Source organism: Epinephelus lanceolatus, chromosome 5 (genome assembly GCF_041903045.1).
Source record: "Epinephelus lanceolatus isolate andai-2023 chromosome 5, ASM4190304v1, whole genome shotgun sequence".
NCBI lineage: Eukaryota > Metazoa > Chordata > Actinopteri > Perciformes > Serranidae > Epinephelus > Epinephelus lanceolatus.
In genome coordinates this window covers 33,102,796-33,121,393 of record NC_135738.1, presented here as the reverse complement: position 1 = coordinate 33,121,393, position 18,598 = coordinate 33,102,796, and the positions used below count along the sequence as shown (strand labels likewise).

The 18,598-nt window shown below is 40.9% G+C and overlaps 2 protein-coding genes across 6 annotated transcripts; one reads left to right on the top strand and one right to left on the bottom strand.

The window, feature by feature from the left end:
* Positions 1-3,896: 3,896 nt before the first annotated feature.
* slc25a18 (solute carrier family 25 member 18) lies at positions 3,897-12,141 on the top strand. 3 transcript variants are annotated; one of them, XM_033634031.2, is made up of 11 exons: positions 3,898-4,063; positions 4,788-4,831; positions 5,181-5,588; positions 5,854-5,979; positions 6,990-7,045; positions 7,290-7,380; positions 7,557-7,672; positions 8,233-8,419; positions 9,074-9,237; positions 10,460-10,535; positions 10,632-12,141. In XM_033634031.2, exons 3-11 carry the CDS (start codon positions 5,569-5,571, stop codon positions 10,771-10,773), a joined length of 978 nt encoding a protein of 325 aa, XP_033489922.1. In that variant the 5' UTR covers positions 3,898-4,063; positions 4,788-4,831; positions 5,181-5,568; the 3' UTR covers positions 10,774-12,141. The 3 variants fall into 3 exon arrangements, with proteins under 3 accessions (XP_033489924.1, XP_033489922.1, XP_033489921.1); XM_033634033.2 differs by lacking the exon at positions 4,788-4,831 and having other exon boundaries at positions 3,897-4,063; positions 5,857-5,979; XM_033634030.2 differs by lacking the exon at positions 4,788-4,831.
* Positions 8,041-18,186, bottom strand: atp6v1e1a (ATPase H+ transporting V1 subunit E1a). Of its 3 annotated transcripts, XR_013491632.1 has the most exons (12): positions 18,009-18,185; positions 17,505-17,570; positions 17,306-17,415; positions 15,395-15,461; positions 15,025-15,114; positions 14,859-14,927; positions 14,618-14,712; positions 14,365-14,452; positions 13,391-13,499; positions 10,570-10,825; positions 9,492-9,532; positions 8,041-8,410 (listed from the first exon to the last, which is right to left on the bottom strand). XR_013491632.1 is itself a non-coding variant. In XM_078168104.1 (10 exons), exons 1-9 carry the CDS (start codon positions 18,039-18,041, stop codon positions 13,437-13,439), a joined length of 681 nt encoding a protein of 226 aa, XP_078024230.1. In that variant the 5' UTR covers positions 18,042-18,186; the 3' UTR covers positions 8,041-8,410; positions 13,391-13,436. The 3 variants fall into 3 exon arrangements, 2 of the variants coding, with proteins under 2 accessions (XP_078024230.1, XP_033489925.1); XM_078168104.1 differs by lacking the exons at positions 9,492-9,532; positions 10,570-10,825 and having other exon boundaries at positions 18,009-18,186; XM_033634034.2 differs by lacking the exons at positions 8,041-8,410; positions 9,492-9,532; positions 10,570-10,825 and having other exon boundaries at positions 12,142-13,499.
* Between the last annotated feature and the right edge of the window lie 412 nt (positions 18,187-18,598).

The window sequence follows — 18,598 nt, the reverse complement described above, 5'->3', positions numbered from 1 at the left end:
GGGTGGCACTAGAGGAAAGGCTATGGGCCCCTTTAGATCAGGCGTTAACGTCTTGGAAGATTAAGTGTGATCAGCATATTAAATGTCATTAAATTAAATGATTAGATGCAGTAAATGTCCTGTGTGCAAGTTAACATTTTGGCCTAAAGGTGGTGCAAGAGGAAAGCTCATGACTTCTCCAAGGCAGGCAGGGTTCATCATCTTGGGAGCCAAATATATACATTATGCATACAATATATACATATACTTACATCTACTTTATATATGTGTAAATAAAGTATGTTTTGCAATATGTGCTGAGTAGCTCCAGTGGTAATAATTTGCCACAAAACACACAGCCCCTTCTGATTTACTTGTCCTGCCAGTCCACTAGTCCAAACCTGTAAGTGTTTTCACTGAGAATAATAAATGCTTGTAGCAGTGTTTGCTGTCAGCAACTGGCAACAATCAAACTTAGACCCAAGCTGTTTCCATCGTGACACAATTCCTAAGAAACAATGTTGCCTTCTAAGTAATGGTGGGTTTGAATTACAGTGTGCTCTGTAGAGTGTAAAGCATTAGAAGTTCAACATAAAAAAATCAATGAGCAGCAGCTTTCAAGTTTATTGACAATTACAATCATGTCTGCACCCTTGTAATATAGATGGATGCAATATCATCAATCAATCAATTTTATTTATAAAGCCCAATATTACAAATCACAATTTGCCTCACAGGGCTTTACAGCATACAACATCCCTCTGTCCTTTTGACCCTCACATCGGATAATACAGATGGGTGACAAAAATGAAAATGACTTTGGCTTATACTCTACAAGTCTCTGAACTCTACTGAAGAAATGAACTCCATTCTTCTAAAAGATATCCAGACTACTCCACGTGATGTCATTCATTCATTAGTCCCTCCAGTCTGGTTGAATGTGTTAATTAGTGCAATAAATTCCATGTGGATTGTCAACCACTCTTCACACTCTTCCATGGTCTGTGGTGCTCTAAGGTGACAGCAGTTGTCAGCAGGGCAGGGCAAGTGTGGTCAGCCATCACGGTGCTGTCAGTGCAGTGACAGCGCACTCTTTGGGTCCCTTGGGAATGTCAGTCCCATGTAAGGTTGTGATGTTGCTAGGCAACAAAGCAATCCAGTGATTCTTGGTGTAAAACCGAGCATCATGGGCAAACCTAACTTTCCAACTCAGAACTTAGTGAGTTAAGTTGGCAGCTGACGTGCGAGTGTATTGTATCTTTGAATACTAGCTTACTACCATTAAAAGTTTTTGTCCTTGAATCCAAACTAACTTTAGCCTATTTATCAAGGAGGCTCCCTACTGTATGTAATTAGTAATTCATTAATTTAATTTCTGCTGTTATTATGATTCAGGAGCATGGAGTTGATCTCCTTATTATGTGCTGTTACCCTGGTAGTGTTGGTGGCCCATTCAAATACAAAACCCTAAAGAGAAGCTGTGCAGTTAGTTTATTTGCACAAACAGGGCTGGTGGATGGAGCAGTGGTACTTTACTACAGTTTTGATATACTATACCTGCAAATTTATACTCATAAAACATAAGATCACTTATAAAGTATGATGCGCTATTATTGATTAAATTATCTAACAGTATGTCATTATAAATCCCTACCCTCAACCAGCTACAACATTAAAATGCTGCTCCTACTTAAACGTATCAGTAACAACACATATACAAACATTTAGGACTTTTATGTTTATACTTTGGAATTGATACTTTTCCTTAAAGGGGAACACCATCTAAATTAAGAATTCCAGTACTGATTTTATGGACCCACAGAATGTTTGTTTTTTCTTTTTTATACCCAAATGAGATTTCTTCTATTGTAGTGTTCTCAGTTATGAAACAGGAAATGTCCCCATTTACTCAGAACATTCCCCTGGGTTCTCTCAGTGTCATCTAGAACAGTGGCTCCCAACTGGTTCAGCCACAGTACTCAGATTTCTCTGTAGTCATCAGTTTAAGGTCCACACAGTTTAATACATTCAGCATTACACTTGGGTCTGGCCATGTCGTCGAGCTAGTTTTCAGTCTCTGTCAAGTAGCCGTCCTATAGTCGCTCACTTTACAGCAGGAAACAGCACTTAAAAATGCAGCTAAGTGCTGGAAATTCCCTGTAAATCAAAATAGAGAACATTTTATACAAACTAGACATGTTTGCAAGTCACTTTAGGTCCATTCAGAATGGATCCACGACCCACTTTTGGTCTGCAACCTACCAGTTGGGAACCACTGATCTAGAACATCTTTCCTAATTCATTGTTTATGGAGCAGCTCCAGACTTTATACCCTATATCATCACACATTTGAATTTTAGCATTCAAGCTTTTGGATTTGGGAGAGAGTTGTTCATGTCTACTAATATTTTTTGGACTGTCTTAGACCATAAGGATAACATGTAAGAATTTTGAAAATGGCTGTAGTTTCCCTTTATGTAAAGCATCTGAATGCTTTCTCTATCACTTCAGCTCACCCCATTTACCAGATTTATAGTTTAATTTCCCAGTAGATATTTCCATTTCAAAAGTTTGCTCTTGTGGTGTTGTAACACATTGGATATAATCACATACGAAATAATATATTGTATGCACATGTGACTGGGCAAGTTGGTCTGACCACCTGTTGTGCTTTTTATTATATATTAAAGGGACAGTTCACCCAAAATCCTTGGCTAAGGTGTAGCGTTAGCTTGCTCAGGGGTTGCTAGGTAATCTAGCAGTAGATGCATGCCTCCTTCTGTGTGGTGGTACAGTTGAAAGAAAATAGTTCCTACATCAATCTGCTCACAGCAATGTCTGTGGATTATCTTGAGTTAGAAGGTCATGATTTCTGAAAAGAGACATTGCTGTTGTATGCTATCTAGTTAAATTATACTGGAGAGAAGGCAGACGTCTCCACGGTCGATATCTCCAACACTCCACAACTCACACCAAAACAATCTAGACTGACATATAACACTACAGGTAAGAGGACAAAATATGTATTTTTAATTTTAGGATGAACTGTTCCTTTAACTTAGGGCCACATTTTGCATATTATAATCATTATTAGTGTCATTTTAAAGGGTCCTGTTGTTCTCTTACTTGGGACATTTAGTATGCTAAAGTAGAGTGTATTGAGTAGCATGGACAATTCTGTGCTGGCCGCTGACCCTCTTTGTTGGAAACACAGACAGGCATTCTTTCAGCGAGGTAAAAGCTACACATTGATACAATGAAGGCAACATGTAGGTTTCTATTTTCACCACAAATAACCTTTTTTTGAAAGTGTATGGTGCAACTAAGTGCGTAAAATGTGAAAGCCAACCTATAAAACATCATCTTTACTGAAAGATTCTCCCTGCTGATGAGTGAAATGATCACTGATAGTAATTGTTTTTTCCATCAGCAGGAATCAATACATCAATCAATGCTCATGAAAAAAACAGTTTAAGGGCAATGAGTGGTTGCTGTGGTAGTCACATGCTCATTTTGTTGATGTCCTTACATAACTTTCTTGTCCTTTAATTACCTAATTTTACGTATTTCTTAATATAAATACATCAACTGTCCCAAACAGTGTTAATGATATCAGCATATCACTGTTACCTTGGTAGTAATTGTAAGTCTGTGAACAGTTGTGGAATTCAATGTGCCTAGAGGTATTATGTAATGTCGGGACTGCTGAATAGAGAGCCAGTTACTGATGGCCAACCTTTTCTGTTGCTGTTCATGTTGCGTATATATTCATAGAAACAGTGCACACTGAGTTATAACTGTGGGTATTTGTCTCTGCCTGTCTGTTGCGTGTATTGTGGCTGCAGCATGAGTTTATGTCGAGTTGTGTTAGTGTAGAGCTGAGTTGCCGGGGCTGTGTCACACAGGGAGTCACCACGAGAGGGAGGGACTTAGGCAGCAGGACAATGCTGGTGTTTGTGCAACGGCCCCTGAGTGGCGGCTGGCTCTCTCAGATCGCTCTCGCTTGACTACCATTGCTGCACACATTGTTGAAGTGAAAGGAAAGTGGACAGCTTGATCCTGTCTGTGGGATGCACCGACTGAGGTAAGACCCCCATTCCCCACTGCTGTATTTCTGTGATGGAAGAAAATTGAGTTTTTATCTTTGAAAGCTGTCTCGTGGGGGGCTTGTGCTGTGTGAACTGTGCAATCGGGGTGTTCCAGTGCAGTTTCTTGGGGGAAACAGAAGTCTGAGAGCTGGAGGTTGGCTTGGGGTGAGGCACCCTTGTCTGTGTTTTGGCAGGGTCACTACTGTGCGTGAATGGAGCTGAGCTGAAAGAAAGTTTCACAGAAAGAGGCTCAGTGAAAGGCATGTGTAGAATGTGACTAGGATCCAGCAATGGAAAAGACAGAGTATAAAGGAGGATATAAACAGAAAAAAATATTTGGAGATGGAACATTATTACAAATCAAGGTGAGCAGATGAACAAAGCAAAAAGTGATTGTTCCCGTTACTCTGAGAGGAGAGGACATGCGAGGATGCAGTGAGGTTTACAGTGGTAAAAATAGAGGCGGATGGGAGGTGGAGAGATTAAGAGGGAGATTAATTAGGGAGCTGAGGGAAGGGGGAAGTCAGGAGGGGAAAAGGCAGAAAAAGAATGGAAGAAACAGAGAACATAATAGGGGAATGCAAGATCTCTGAACTCAAGAAGAGTTCAGCAGAATTTGTATTACCTGGACGACAGTCTATTGTACTTCCAGAACAAATAAAGACAAAAAAAAAACTTGTCAAACAAATTTTCCAACTTCCATTCAAATCTCCTTTTCAGCCCTTTGTTAAATGCTGGATTCCAATTGTGGTGAAAGAATACCGGTAAGCCCCTCATTTTCAGTTCTGCCCTCCTTGCTAGATCAAATACTCTTATCCCTTTTAGCTGGCAGATTAGAGAGACTCAAGATGTTCTGTCTCAGTGTGGTAGTCCTGGGATAATATGCAGCTATTCACATTTATGAATGACTAAATCTGGATTTTAGAGACTCTTACAGATAATGTGAGGTGTGTCAGTCCATCACAAAGATACACTCCTATTATTGCCATCAAAACTGTCTATTTCAACTTGCTTTGAGAAAGACAAGCGTCACTGAATAGAGAAACACTGGTCTCACATGTGCTCTTTTGAATTACTTAATCTATATTGACTGTATGTGTTTTGTGTTTCCAGACTGTATGAGAGAGACTGGGTTTTGATGTGAGGTACAACAAAGCAGAAAGGCTGGCCAGAAGACACAAATTCAACATTAGTGGTTTTGGCCACGACAGAAAAAAAAGGGCGTCCACCCCTGCCGTACCAGGGCAAAGAAGAAGAAGAAGGCGGTCCATTGCTGCCACATTAGAAGAATCAGTGGGCGGCATTTGTGGCGTGGGTGGGCAGGTGAGGGTTGAGCTGCGGTGACAACTTTGGCCTGCGTGCTGAAGTGTGGGAGGGAAGAGGAAGAGGAAAAAGGAAGACAAAGAGGAGGGGTTGGTGGTGGAGGAGGAGGAGGACGAGGAGGAGGAGGAGGAGAGGAGAGGAGTAGTAGGCCTGGGCCTGGAGCCCAAACACAAGCAGGATGTCGGAGAAGAAAGTTAGGTAAGTATCTTTACCATGCTTGTTTAGCTTAATGGAGACGGTTTAAAATGTATTCACTAAGTGGAAGCAGCAGTTGGGTTTATGTTGGGCTCTTACACTCCTTGTGTGTGTGTGTGTGTGTATGTGTGTATGTTTTGTTGGTGGGCCTGCTTTTTGTATCTCTGTCCATGAATGGGTGTGCCACTTGCACGACTTGTGTCGGTGACTATACCTTTAAAATGGGTCTGTGCGTGCATGTGTGCGTGTGTTTATGTTGATCCCTCAGCAGCCTCCCTGCTAAGCTGATTAATGGGGGCGTGGCAGGCCTGGTTGGTGTGACATGTGTATTTCCTATTGACCTGGCCAAGACCCGCCTACAGAACCAGCAGGGCGTCCAAGTCTACAAAGGAATGTGAGTAGGGCTCCCCCTGCCCCAAGTTAACCCGATTATGTCACCGATCTGACACTGTACTGTACATGCAAAGATACGGGCTTTCACATTACTGCTGGTTTTTTGTCTAAGCATCCCTAAATTATACTTTTTAATTGTCATTTATTTCTGTATGCATATCTAACCAATGTCAAAGTCTATGAACTGTAAAAGCATTACAAAATATCTGCTGAGGATGAACAGAAGTTTAATGTGCTTTCTGGTTCACAGCACTCTCTAATTAGAGCCACAAGTCAGAATTATTTAGATGAAGCCACTTGCATACTTTCCCCCTGAATCTCAGAGGGTGGAGCACCACAGCTAAACACACTCTCCCCATATTTGGTCCAGTGTTGTTGTGAGTTTGCACAAAGCTAAATCATGGGATCATATTAGAGGAAAGGCTGTGTAGAGTGTGTGTTTTGAAGTACCGCCATGGCAACTTCACCAAAACCAGACAAATATTCAGACCAATGCACAATAACGACCTCATATTCTATAGCCTACATTTGTGGTGGAGTTTTAATCGGACACAAAATGAAGAAATACAGAGACTGACTGTCCTTAAAAGACCCTCAATGTCTAACTACACACATCTGGTGGGCATCAATATTGCTGGCTGACTGGGCATGGCCATTCTGTGTTAACCAGCGGTTTTCTAGACTGCGGTTTTCCACTATGAGTCATAGATGGAAAAAATAGCTGATTCCCTTCAAGGCCCAGTCACAGGGTCGGACTTTTTCCTGCTCTTTGCCACAAAAACATTTCAAAAGAATTGCTCATACAGTTCATGGACAGCACTGATCTCTGTCCAGAGTCGTAGTGTATTCGGGTGAAGGCCAGGCTGGTGATGATGCTAATGAATGAAGCATAACACTATTGATTTGACCTAAATGTCTGTCAGGAGAGTTGATGGTGAAACATTATGAACACTGTTATGATGCATTCTAATAAAAAACAAAATGTCAATTGTCTTTCTTTTGTTTTTAAAGGCTGGATTGCCTTGCCAAGACGATACGCTCGGAAGGCTATTTTGGATGCTACAGAGGTATTCTTTGCATTTCTAATCCCCCCTGACAAACAACACTACAACTGTGCTTTACTATAAGCTTAATCCAGCCACCTACGCTGTTGTTTCTCCCGAGAGCCCTCAATCTTTTTGTCATAATAACTAGTGCGCTGCTATTAGCCCACTGCAGTGAGCCATAAGCTGCCATGTAGGTTGGTTCTATTTGTGTACCTCAGCGGAAACTGTCGTGTGTCCCTGTCATCAGCCTGTTTGTGTTTTCCAGGTGCAGCCGTGAACCTCACTCTAGTTACGCCAGAAAAAGCCATCAAGCTGGCTGCCAATGACGTCTTCAGACAGAAGCTGTCTAAGGACGGGTACATTGATTTTTGCCCCTCAGTGATACATCATATGATGACGCTACATCTCATGCCACAATCTCAAGCTTGTGTATTTTCTCTCATAAATCAATATATTGACTCATGGCCTGTCGCTACTGAATCTTACTCTTATTAATGCTGTATGTCTGTCATTGACACACTTGTGTTTCCAGGCATTTGCCCCTGTGGGGGGAGGTACTGGCAGGGTGTGGGGCTGGGACGTGTCAGGTGGTCGTCACCACTCCCATGGAGATGCTTAAGATCCAGCTGCAGGATGCAGGAAGGCTCGGTAAGTTGATCACTGTATTTAATGCTTTTTGAGTGTGAGGTTTTTTTTGTACATATACTGAGATGCAGTGTGTCAAAATTCATGTCAGTGTTAAATGATGCAATGCACTGAAATCTTGGAAAGTCCTACTCTGCAGGTAAATCTACTCGGAAAATGGCATTTTTTTCCAGCAGAGACTCTGCCCTCTGTCTGTATTTTCTTCTTATTTCCTGTACTTGGCTCAGGATGTTTATGGGTGTGTACCCGCAGAGCGCTCAGATGAGATCAGGCTTTATAAGAAGGTAGCAACAGGTGCCAGACTATAAGCAGCAGGCATCCAAGAGATACAATGCTGAAAAAACACAAACATACCAGGGAGAAACACCAAATGAGAGTGAATCTGGGAGTGGCTTTTACTCTTACTTTTGCAGTAACCAACAATCCTGTATAGTATACCTTAAAGTCATATACAGCATCCATCTTTTTGCTGCCCATCCTTTATTCAGTGACAGAGTTGACTGCAGGATTACATCCACCTGCATGTGTTTTCTAACCTTGGACAGTCTTTGTTTGACCATCAGCTGCCCAGAGGCCTGTTCGAACTCCAGCTCAGGCTGCTGCTCCGGGATCAGGTCCAGCTCCATCGTTGGTAGCCCCACCACCGGCGCAACCTCGACCTCGGCCCTCAGCCACCGGCATCACTGCGGAGCTGCTGAAGACTCGTGGGCTGGCAGGCCTCTACAGGGGAGCAGGAGCCACCTTAATGAGGTTGTACACACAAAGACATAAACACACATTCACCCACATACTTACAATACATGCAACTTGTTTTACTTGTCTCATCTTAACTTTTAATGTACATTTATGTAAAAATCGTAGTGACATATTGTCAACATAAATACTCAGCAGCAGGAGAAAACCTTCATGTCTGTCTTTTTCTATCATTTTGACCTGTTTTGAGCTATACCAGACTTTTTTCGGGTATCTCTTATAATTCACTGTCTTCTTTAAAATAGTGTCACTTGGTCCATGACTTAATGCTTTTTATACTTTGCTCTCATGCTGGAAATCTTCAAAAACTATAGCGTAAATTACTGTGCACAGTTGATTGTGTTCTCCAGCTCTGTCTCTCCTTTCACTCAACTCTGTCATCACCGCTTTAATGACTTGATTTTACATTGCGTAACTCACACTGCGTTTGTTGTATTTCCCGACACCTCTTTCAATCAACACTGATCAATAGATTCCTGCAGCTGTGTCTGGCTGCTACACTGCAGCTGAATGGGGCCATGACTCTCTCTCTCCCTGCTTCCCTCCCATGACTTCATCCTCTCCCAATTTGTCTTTAGTTTTTCCTAATCTTTTAACACTGCCTCTCTTTCATCTCATTTAATCTAATCATTTTTTAATCATATTTTTTAGGGATGTCCCCTTCTCAATGATCTACTTCCCACTGTTTGCCAACCTAAACGCACTGGGCCTTGAAAAAGTGGGTGATGTGCAGGCCCGGGCGCCATTCTGGCAGTCGTTTTTGGCAGGCTGCACTGCAGGCTCAGTGGCAGCTGTGGCTGTAACACCACTGGATGGTGAGTAGGCAATAAATGCAACCTTGGTTAATTTAACACACTCAAAAGTTTTGGCACTATAGGCTCACTTGGTCTGGTATGACCAGTAGCAGAGCCAGCTGACCAGTGGTTTGTAGTCGCTAAGGTTAGCTAAGGTTAGCAAATTTTAGATACTGGCTGTGCCCAAAGTCACTCTCCTGTTCACTCATTTGCTCCTGATATATAATAGATAGTCAGTCAATAGAGAGCAGTACAATGGGATTTCAGACACTTACCATCACTACCAGCTGCTGTCACACAATGGTTATTTCCAAACCTACAAAATAGGATGCACTATTTGATGGGATTATTAGCAGTCGATGTCCCGACAGTTGTGCATCAACTGTTGGGACACACACAAATACCGTTCTGTTTTAAATCTGCTTTTCAACCCAACAAAGCATAAGCAAACAAATGATGCAAACACAATGATACAAATGAGATCGAAATATTTTAGAAACCTATTTTTCTTTGGGCCCTAAGCAGTTAACTCAGTAGTTGGATTGAATAGGTTTAAACTATGATTTGTCAGCTAAGCTTGTTTTGAAGCTTTGTCAGTGCTAAGTCTAGACTAACCCTCTTTTTCTAGTGTGAGGTTTTAGGAATAGCTTTGCTAAAGCAACAGTTTGCCTGGTAATTCCAGCTTGTTATGGGAATTGTTTTGCACTTGACACTGAAACAGGAACCTTTTCCTTTTTAAATCTGCACAAATTTCGATGCCAAGCTTCAGGTTTCTTTTGCAAGTGACCAGCGATTTCTTCTTCTCTTATTGACATATTGCTCAGAGCTATCTTTGTCTCTCTCTGCCCTTTCAGTTGTCAGTTTGGTTCAACCATTGTACAGTGTTTTGTTGTTATGTACAAAACAAAGCCTTCATACAAAATAACATTTGTAAAAATGGCTTTCTACAATCTAAAAGTATAAAAGACCTAGTAGTCCCTTCAGACATCTGACTGTGCCCAAGCAAGCTATTGAATGGTGGTGTAAATTAGACAGGGAGCGACTTCAGACATTGTAATTCCACGTGAGTGACATTACTGAGTTCATTCTCAGAGTTTTGGACATTGCTACTCGTGTTATTATTACACTACATGTCAGCATTTGCCATTATGCTGTGATTGTCATTTGTGGCCACAGTGGCTGCTGCTTGCTTTAACTGACACGCAGTAACAGTGCACTTTTGTGTTTTAAATGCCTTGTACAGTCATAAAGACTCGCCTGCAGACCTTGCAAAAAGGTGAGGGAGAGGACACATACAGAGGAATCGTTGACTGCACACGGTAAGCTTTTAGTCTCTAAGAAAATATTTCTTACCTTAATGTTCAGAAGCATAAAGAGTCTTATAACATTTTCTTCTCGTCTGTGTGCGTTTGCAGGCGCATCATGATGCGAGAGGGCCCATCAGCATTCCTGAAGGGTGCAACATGCCGTGCTCTCGTCATCGCCCCTCTATTTGGCATTGCACAAGGTGTCTACTTTCTCGGGGTAGGGGAGACGGTGCTAGGTTTGCTGGGATAGCAGTGCTTGGCATTGGTGGTGGTGGTGGTTGTGTTGTCTCTGCTGCTTTAATCTGCAGTGAATGAATGACACAACTGGGTGAATGGTGAATACAGAGAGAGGGGAAATACGGCCACAATCTGCTAACCAAAGGAAGACGGGACGGTCTGAGAAATGAAGAGGCTCTATTTACTAATATGTGAACCGATGGGTTCACACTAATCATGTTTCTCTAGGTTTGTACATGCTGTTAACAGGGGTCTGGAAGTTCAACAGGGTCCTGTGTATGTGTGTGACTAATCTGAGGGTATGTCTCAAGTTGTCTGGGTTTTCCCGGCATGCTTGCTGCAATATGTCCGGGGCTGTCCTTTCACCTGAGACAGATTATTCTGTCTGGTTGTTAAGCGAGAGCTGCTGCATGTTGTCTGAGGCTGCTAACTTAAATGCCTACCGAGCTGACCATTTGTGTGGTCATGACGAAGAACTGTGCATCATCCTATGTAAGTGACAAATCCCCTTTTCAATCTTTATCAGAAAATAAGATTGCATAACGTTTGATGTCAGAGTCTGAACTGGCTATTTTGGTCTGACTTCAAATGCCAATTACTTTAGATTACAATGTTTGATGTGTTTCTCTGAAAAAAAAAAGCTTAATGTCCTTCTGCCTACCCTGTTATGTGTTCCTCCCACTCCACCCGTGAGGTCTGAGTTGTAATCTTGGATTCCCTCAGTGGATTGGGAGGTGCTGGCTGCCAGAAACTGTAAGGTCATTTGTTAATCTGATGGTAATGCTTTAATCCCAGCATTAGTGTACAATATACCCTAACACACAGCTCACTTCCTGCCTAAAGGCCACAGGTTAGACTGCTGGGCCTTTGTCTCATAGCCTTGACTTCCTATTCTCCTCACAGCTTGGAAGGGTTTTGGCCCAGGGCTCATTTTACTTGCTTAGATACACATATAAATACATTGCTTCAAATGATGTGCGCACAATAACTAAAAAAAACATGCAATTAAAGCCTTATCATTGCTGATAGTTTCTAAAGCATCAAAACTGTAAGTCTTAAACAAATTCAGTGGAATTGGTGGTGTTGAAACATTGATTTGGTACTTGAGTCCAACTTAGCGAGGACAATTCAATTTGTTGAACCCATGGAGGGAGTATGGCACCTTGTCTCGCCAACTGTTTGCCATTACTGAAGTCCACTGGGTGGCACTAAAAGCTTTTTTTTTTTTTGTTTTTTTTGTTTTTACACATTTTTAATGCAAGACACATTTTGATGTGGCTAGTGTACCTAGGCTACTACATTTTCCTCATTGTAGAGTGAACATAGCCTGAGTAAACTGTTTGTTTACAAGCTGTAAATAAAGATATCTCATACATGCTGATTTCTCTGTGTCACACACGTTTATTTCTTTGGGTTTTGTATGTTAAGTGCTTTCAGAACAATGGTAAACATCCACACAGACACACAAACACACACGCACACATACACACAGTCAAATTTGTAACTGTCATTTTGATAAATAGCGCCCATCTTGTGTTAGTAGTAAATGCACTTGGGCTCATCTGTACGCCCATGGGTGTGTGGGTTTTAAATGAGGTGTGGTCAGGTTGCTATTTTGAGGCAGCAGAAAAGGATTGCAGTATTGTCCAACAAAACCTGCTCTAAAGTAAATAGCGCAGCATTTTCCTGCCATTTAAAGGGTGAATAATGGAGATAGTAAGATGCGCCTACGTAGGCAGGTTCACAACATGCTAATGCTTTGCTTGTTAAACACGCAGGGGCACGTGGCTGGGTTGCTGTTGGGTGAAGTTATACATCATTAATGAGGAAATATTAATCACATTCTTTCAAATGTGAACGTAGCAGAGAGCAGAGCTGCTGTCCGCCTTACCATTAAGAGAGACTTGTGGGTATTTACGCACAAGGAGCAGCGCAACATTGATTATTTCAGAAGCTAAACGTTTTGTTCTCTTTTCTCTGTCAAGTTTATAACTACAGTTTTTTGTTTTGCTGCTTAAATGTCCCACTTTATTTGCTGCTCTTGCAGGCGCACCAGGCTTTATTAGGGAAAAGGGAGATGACACTGATTGGTTGAGTTCATGTTACACTCAAAACACACCTATGATTAATCAAGGGACTAAATACAACCCCTTTGCCCTTTGTGCCTTACTGTGCATACATTATGTGCCATTAATTAGCAAAAGCGGAGTTGGACACACCATAAATGCAAGTGCACTTTAGACCATGCAACAGACTGATCAAAAAGGCCCACAGAGTTAGTATGTGAAAGGAAAATGCGTATCTTTGGTGACCTAAATAATATGTAGCTTTGATTACATTAATCAACACATTAAGAGTAACAGACATCCCAAAACAACTGAGGGAACACATATTTGCCATCACAATTTAAAGCAGTCCTTTAGACATCCCTGGAGAGGTAAAACAGAATGCACTTACACATAGTCATAAGTGCACTTGTTGAATTCAGTCCATTAGTACAAAAATAAAAAGATGTATGCACATCAGTAGCGTCCCATTAAGTAAATCAGAGCTTTCTTTGACCCCGATGATTGGTAGGTAATTGTGCAGTCTTGTTCTTGCTCACTATGATGATGATGGTCTGTGGTCACCTTATATATTCCACCCATGTCCTCGCCGCTCTCTTCAAAGCCAGCGTTAATCCGTGAATTTGCGGTTGGGATTGGCACCGAACAAGTTCACCCTGATTTCAGGCATCATCTGTCAGGTGTGAAATCAAGACACAAATAAATACACACAAGAAACTAAAAGCAAAAGAAGTAAAACAGAATAGAAACAAGACAAACACAGATATTTCTCTTTGTTTGGTGCATTAATGAACATAAAGAGAGGTTAACTAAAAATATACTGTTTATCATAACAGTGTCTAATTTACTAAAAGGGAACCCCACAAAATCATTTTCTGATTCAAACATGTTATCTCTCTATGGAAGCAAACAATACAAAAACACTGTCACATTGCCATGTGACTGGTTGCACACATGACAGCTGACAAACGTGTGTCCTGTTTACTTGTTTTTTTTCCCCATATTCCATTTCTATTCTTCTCTGTGTATAAAAGTTTGTAGTGAACATTTGTGAACGAACAGAGAATGACTCGGACCCCGCAGGTTTGACACTTTTGACCTGAACTTCACTACAATCTTGTTGAGTGCTAAAACTCAAAAACAACTGAAAGTTTCTTGCTTGCTTTGTGTAGACATAAAGAAGTCTATTAAGTATATTAACATTCATTCATTCAAAAGACTATTTTCTGCCTCTGCAGAGAGTAATGACTGTAACTACTGACAGTGAATCTTCCTGCCTTACCTGCATCAACAATCCAAAAAAAAAAAGAATCAGTGTTTCCCATTCTTCAAAAGATTGCTCCAATTATTCAACACCAAATTAAAATACAGCTAATTTGTGTATAGCATGGCAGTCTTGCCTACGGGCTCATTGGAAACTAAATGGGCTGTGCTGCCCTCCACAGGCAAACAGCAGAAACTACATTTACAGTGTTAGAAAGTTGTGTGCATAAAGATTTGGGATTTTTAAATACAGTATATTATAAAAGTTACTCTACCTGTTGTGCAATAAGATCAAGCCTGTTCTCCAAAGTGTTGGAAACCTTGATCTTCCCATTATCATTATACACTTCAACTCCTCCGCAGCTGTTCAAACAAAGAGTTATTGCACACATGAGGGAACCAAATTCAGCTTATATATGCCCTGTCTTCTCATTTTTCAATCAGAGCCAGCACAAAAAAAGTAATCTGATAGTATATTTAAAATCAAAGATAAAGAATTGATGTCAAAATACATTAAAATCATCTTACATCTCTGACGGGAGAAAGCGCTCCTGGTCGATTTTGACGATGATGTTACTCTTCACTGCCTCTTTGTAGATAGGGACGACCTTATTAACGGCAGCCTGTCAAGCAATAAAACAAAGTCTTGTAACAGACAACACAACCAACTATAATGATTTCAACAAAAAATGCAGAGGCACTTGTAATTACTTACTCTTTTCTAAATAACTTAGAATAGTCACAACATGCAACACTACAGTCACCTCACCTGAACCATTTCTACATCCTGCTGTCGGCAGCGAATGGTAACTTTGGGTTCAAGTAGTTGAAAGAATCCCTGAGAAGTGAAAAGCACACACTTAGAAAACAGAGAGAACCAACACACCAATCACATTTACCCGTACCCTCCCACAAGAGCACTTGGGGGATTTTACCTGAAGCACCATGCCCTCCAATAGGATGGAGTAATTAGCAGGGTCCTTGGCAATCTCTGCAAGTCTTTGACGAGCCTCATGCAACAAATCCTGAGACAAGAACACAGGTAGAAAACAGAGATTTCACTGGTTCATTCAGATGACTTAAAATTATTATTATCCCTTTACTTTCATTGTATTGCAGTGGAGGAATGTAATTCAGTGATGGTGAATAGGGCAAAACATAAGCACTCATGCACCTAATCGTAGTCGTAAATATTATATGCATTTATCAACATACTAAGTGGAAGCATGAGAAAGTTATGTTTCAACTGTGTAACATGAGCTGAATATGTGAATATGTTTTAAAAAACGAGTGTTTATCTCTTACGGCGATCATGTCGTCACGGGCCTTCAGCACCTTAAGCCTTGCTTGGTTCATCAGGTTGGACATCTGGCTGTGAGAGAGGAAGGAAAAGTCAATGAATATATTATCTGCAGGCATGAACATGTAATGCACCACGCCTATAAAGCAGCTGTTCACCCAGCTCTCATGATACACTGATTTTAAGACGCCTTCTTATGAGGTTTTTACGATACAGATATGGTGACATTCATGCCCAGGAAGGTGATGCAGTTACAAATATTTATTTACACTGAACTGTGATGAGGACAAACTGATTTTACCAAGGCAACCAGAGCTGAGGGTACAAGGAGACAGCAAAGAAAAACTCTGCACAACAAGCAAAGCAACAAAGTGACTAAGAACTAATTAAATCTGTTGACGCTTGCCTCTCAGTCCATCAGAAGACAAGTCAAGACTGTCTATCTCATTAAAAGGCCCAGTGTGTAGGATTTAGGGAGGATATGTTGGCAGAAATGGACTATGATTTAATTAGTATGTTTACTTTAGTGTATGATCACCTGAAAATAAGGAGATTTGTTTTTTTGTCACCTTAAAATGAACCATTTATATCTATAAAGAGAGTGAGTTGCACTGCCATGTTTCTACAGTAGCCCAGAATGGACAAACCACTGGCTCCAGATAGAGCCATTTGTGTTGCGTTGCATCAGTGTTGCACTGATTTGTAACGTGAAACTGCTTTATTTACTGTTTTCATCGGTTTCAGTTGCTGGGTCTGTGTGCTTTGGAGTGGAAGAGACCTCTGCTGATAATTCAGCTTCCTCTTAAACCCTCCTCAACATCTGGATCTTAAGTTATAGCAGATAAAAAGGTGACAACAGATTAGCATGTGTTCCACGAGCTGCTCACAGTGACATGCCGAACAGTGTTGGAGATTAGGGCTGCCACGATTAGTCGACTAATCGATGACTAATCGACTATTAAAATAATCGGTGACTATTTTAGTAGTCGACTAATCGGTTTGAGTCATTTTTCATAGAAAAGTACTATAAAAGAACCCCAAAATACTCTTACTGCAGCTTTTTACATTCAGATATTGGCAGCTTTACACACTCTCCTGTGACAGTGAACTAAAACCCTTTGGCGTGAGTACAAAACAAGACATTAGATGACGTAATTTTGGGGTTGGAGCGAGACAGACTGACATTTTTCAGCATTTTAACACATTTTTCGATGAAATAATTAGTCGACTAATCGAAGAAATAATCGACAGATTAGTCGACAATGAAAATAATCGTTAGTGGCAGCCCTATTGGAGATACACTGATCTGTAACGTGAAACTGCTTTATTCAGGATTTTAACCGATTAAACCCACCAGGTCAATTTGTTTTGAAGAGGAGGAGTCCTCTGCGGTTAATTCAGCTCCTGATGAAAACCTTCTGAATGTTGGGATCAGAAAAAGGTGAGCACACAAATGCATGTGGTGGACAAGCCATTCATCTCAGAGACGCCAAATAGTATCAGAGAAACACTGATTTCTAACGTGAAATTGCGTTATTCAGTGTTTTTTATTGGCTTATATCACCCGGTCCATTTTTTTTGAAGAGGAGGAGACCTCTGCGGATAATTTGGCTTCCAATAAAAACCTCCTGAACAATAAACACTAAAGGAATTCTAGCAGGGAGAAGTTTTAGCTGGTTGCAGCTTGCAATAGATGCCACTAACTTCCCTAAATCTTACACATTTCACGTTAGCATAAAGAGCCTGTACATAAAATGTGGGAAGCAAAGCAATGAAGGTGCCTCTAGTAAATAGTGACTCGAAGGGAATGCACTGTATATGCATTGCTCACAGTTGTGTGTGTAAAAAAGTACCACCAATGCCCCTCGACCAACAGTAGTCTTTCATTAACTGTCTATAAATGACCAGCTACTCACATTTTCTTGTGTTGCTCAATCTGCTTTTCCTTCTTCTCATAGTACTCCATGATCTTCACCCTCTGAGTCTGCACCAGACGACCCTTCTCGATGTTGAACTCCTCCTCAGCCTGTAAACAGATGGGTATGACAGGGCCTGTAAGTGACTGGTCCCTGCAGCAGCAATCACAAGACAGACTGACAGACACACTTCATTCACCTTGGAATGGATTTCCTCGACTTTCTCGCTGGCCTCTTGCTCAATGAAGGCCATCATGTGCTTGATCTGTCACAAGAGAAAAACACACAACAATTGGTTTTATTTCAGGAGTCTCATAAAGCTCATGACAACTTTTTTAATGTGAGCACAAATCAATTCTTAAATCACAACAGATATTTTCTTATTTAAACAGAGACTTAAGCTTTAAGAGTAACCTGACTAACTCCTATGACAGGGAGCGTGAACGTTAACCGACGGTTTGTTTCAACGGCTTTCACAATTCTGTCAAAACATGCTCAAATTAACCGTTAATGAGTTTAGTTACCTCTAAAATAATTTAACATGATAATAATGGAGCAACTACACGCAACGGAAACGCTAGTTCTGCTTTTAGCCTGTTAGCTAACGTTGTTATGTTTAGCTAAAAGTTATAACGTTAACCTAATGTTTGTCTCAGGGATAACGTAATGTTAACGTAATGTGGTCTAACGCCGTCAACTGTACCTGTTTCTGTACGTCCGCATCGGTGAGCGCCATGTTTCTTCTTATATGTATTTAGTTTACTGAAAGTCCGTCAAAAAGAAGTCTTCCTGACCACTTGTACGGTCCTGTTGTTATTACAGAAAGTGTAGGGAGAAAATACTTTCACTCTTCTTGTTGCATTTACATCAAGCTAGCGACACAAGACCGAAAACAACATCCGGTTATAGATTTCAAAATAAGACGCGTATTCAGTAGGTTAAGTCCTTGAAATGGGGAACAGTTAAGGGACTGTTCGTTAGTTATCAGAGAAGGGGGTGTGGCTCCCCAAAGCTGCACATATTTTTCCTTGAGCATCCCAGAGTGGCTGGCAGAAAATGCATGATCCCACCACCACGATAAATTGGTTAAAACTCACCCTTTGATGTTTGTAGTTGTTAGAAGTAATGAGAGTAAGATGAAGACATGGAGTAAAAAAAAGCATCAGTTTTTCAGTTTTGTGCATGCTGGTTAGTGAACAAAGTGATTTTGATAAAATACAACTATTTTAATTGTGGGTTGTTTTTTTCTTCGCACATAGTGTGTCCAACGATTGTTGGAAATGTGAAAATCCA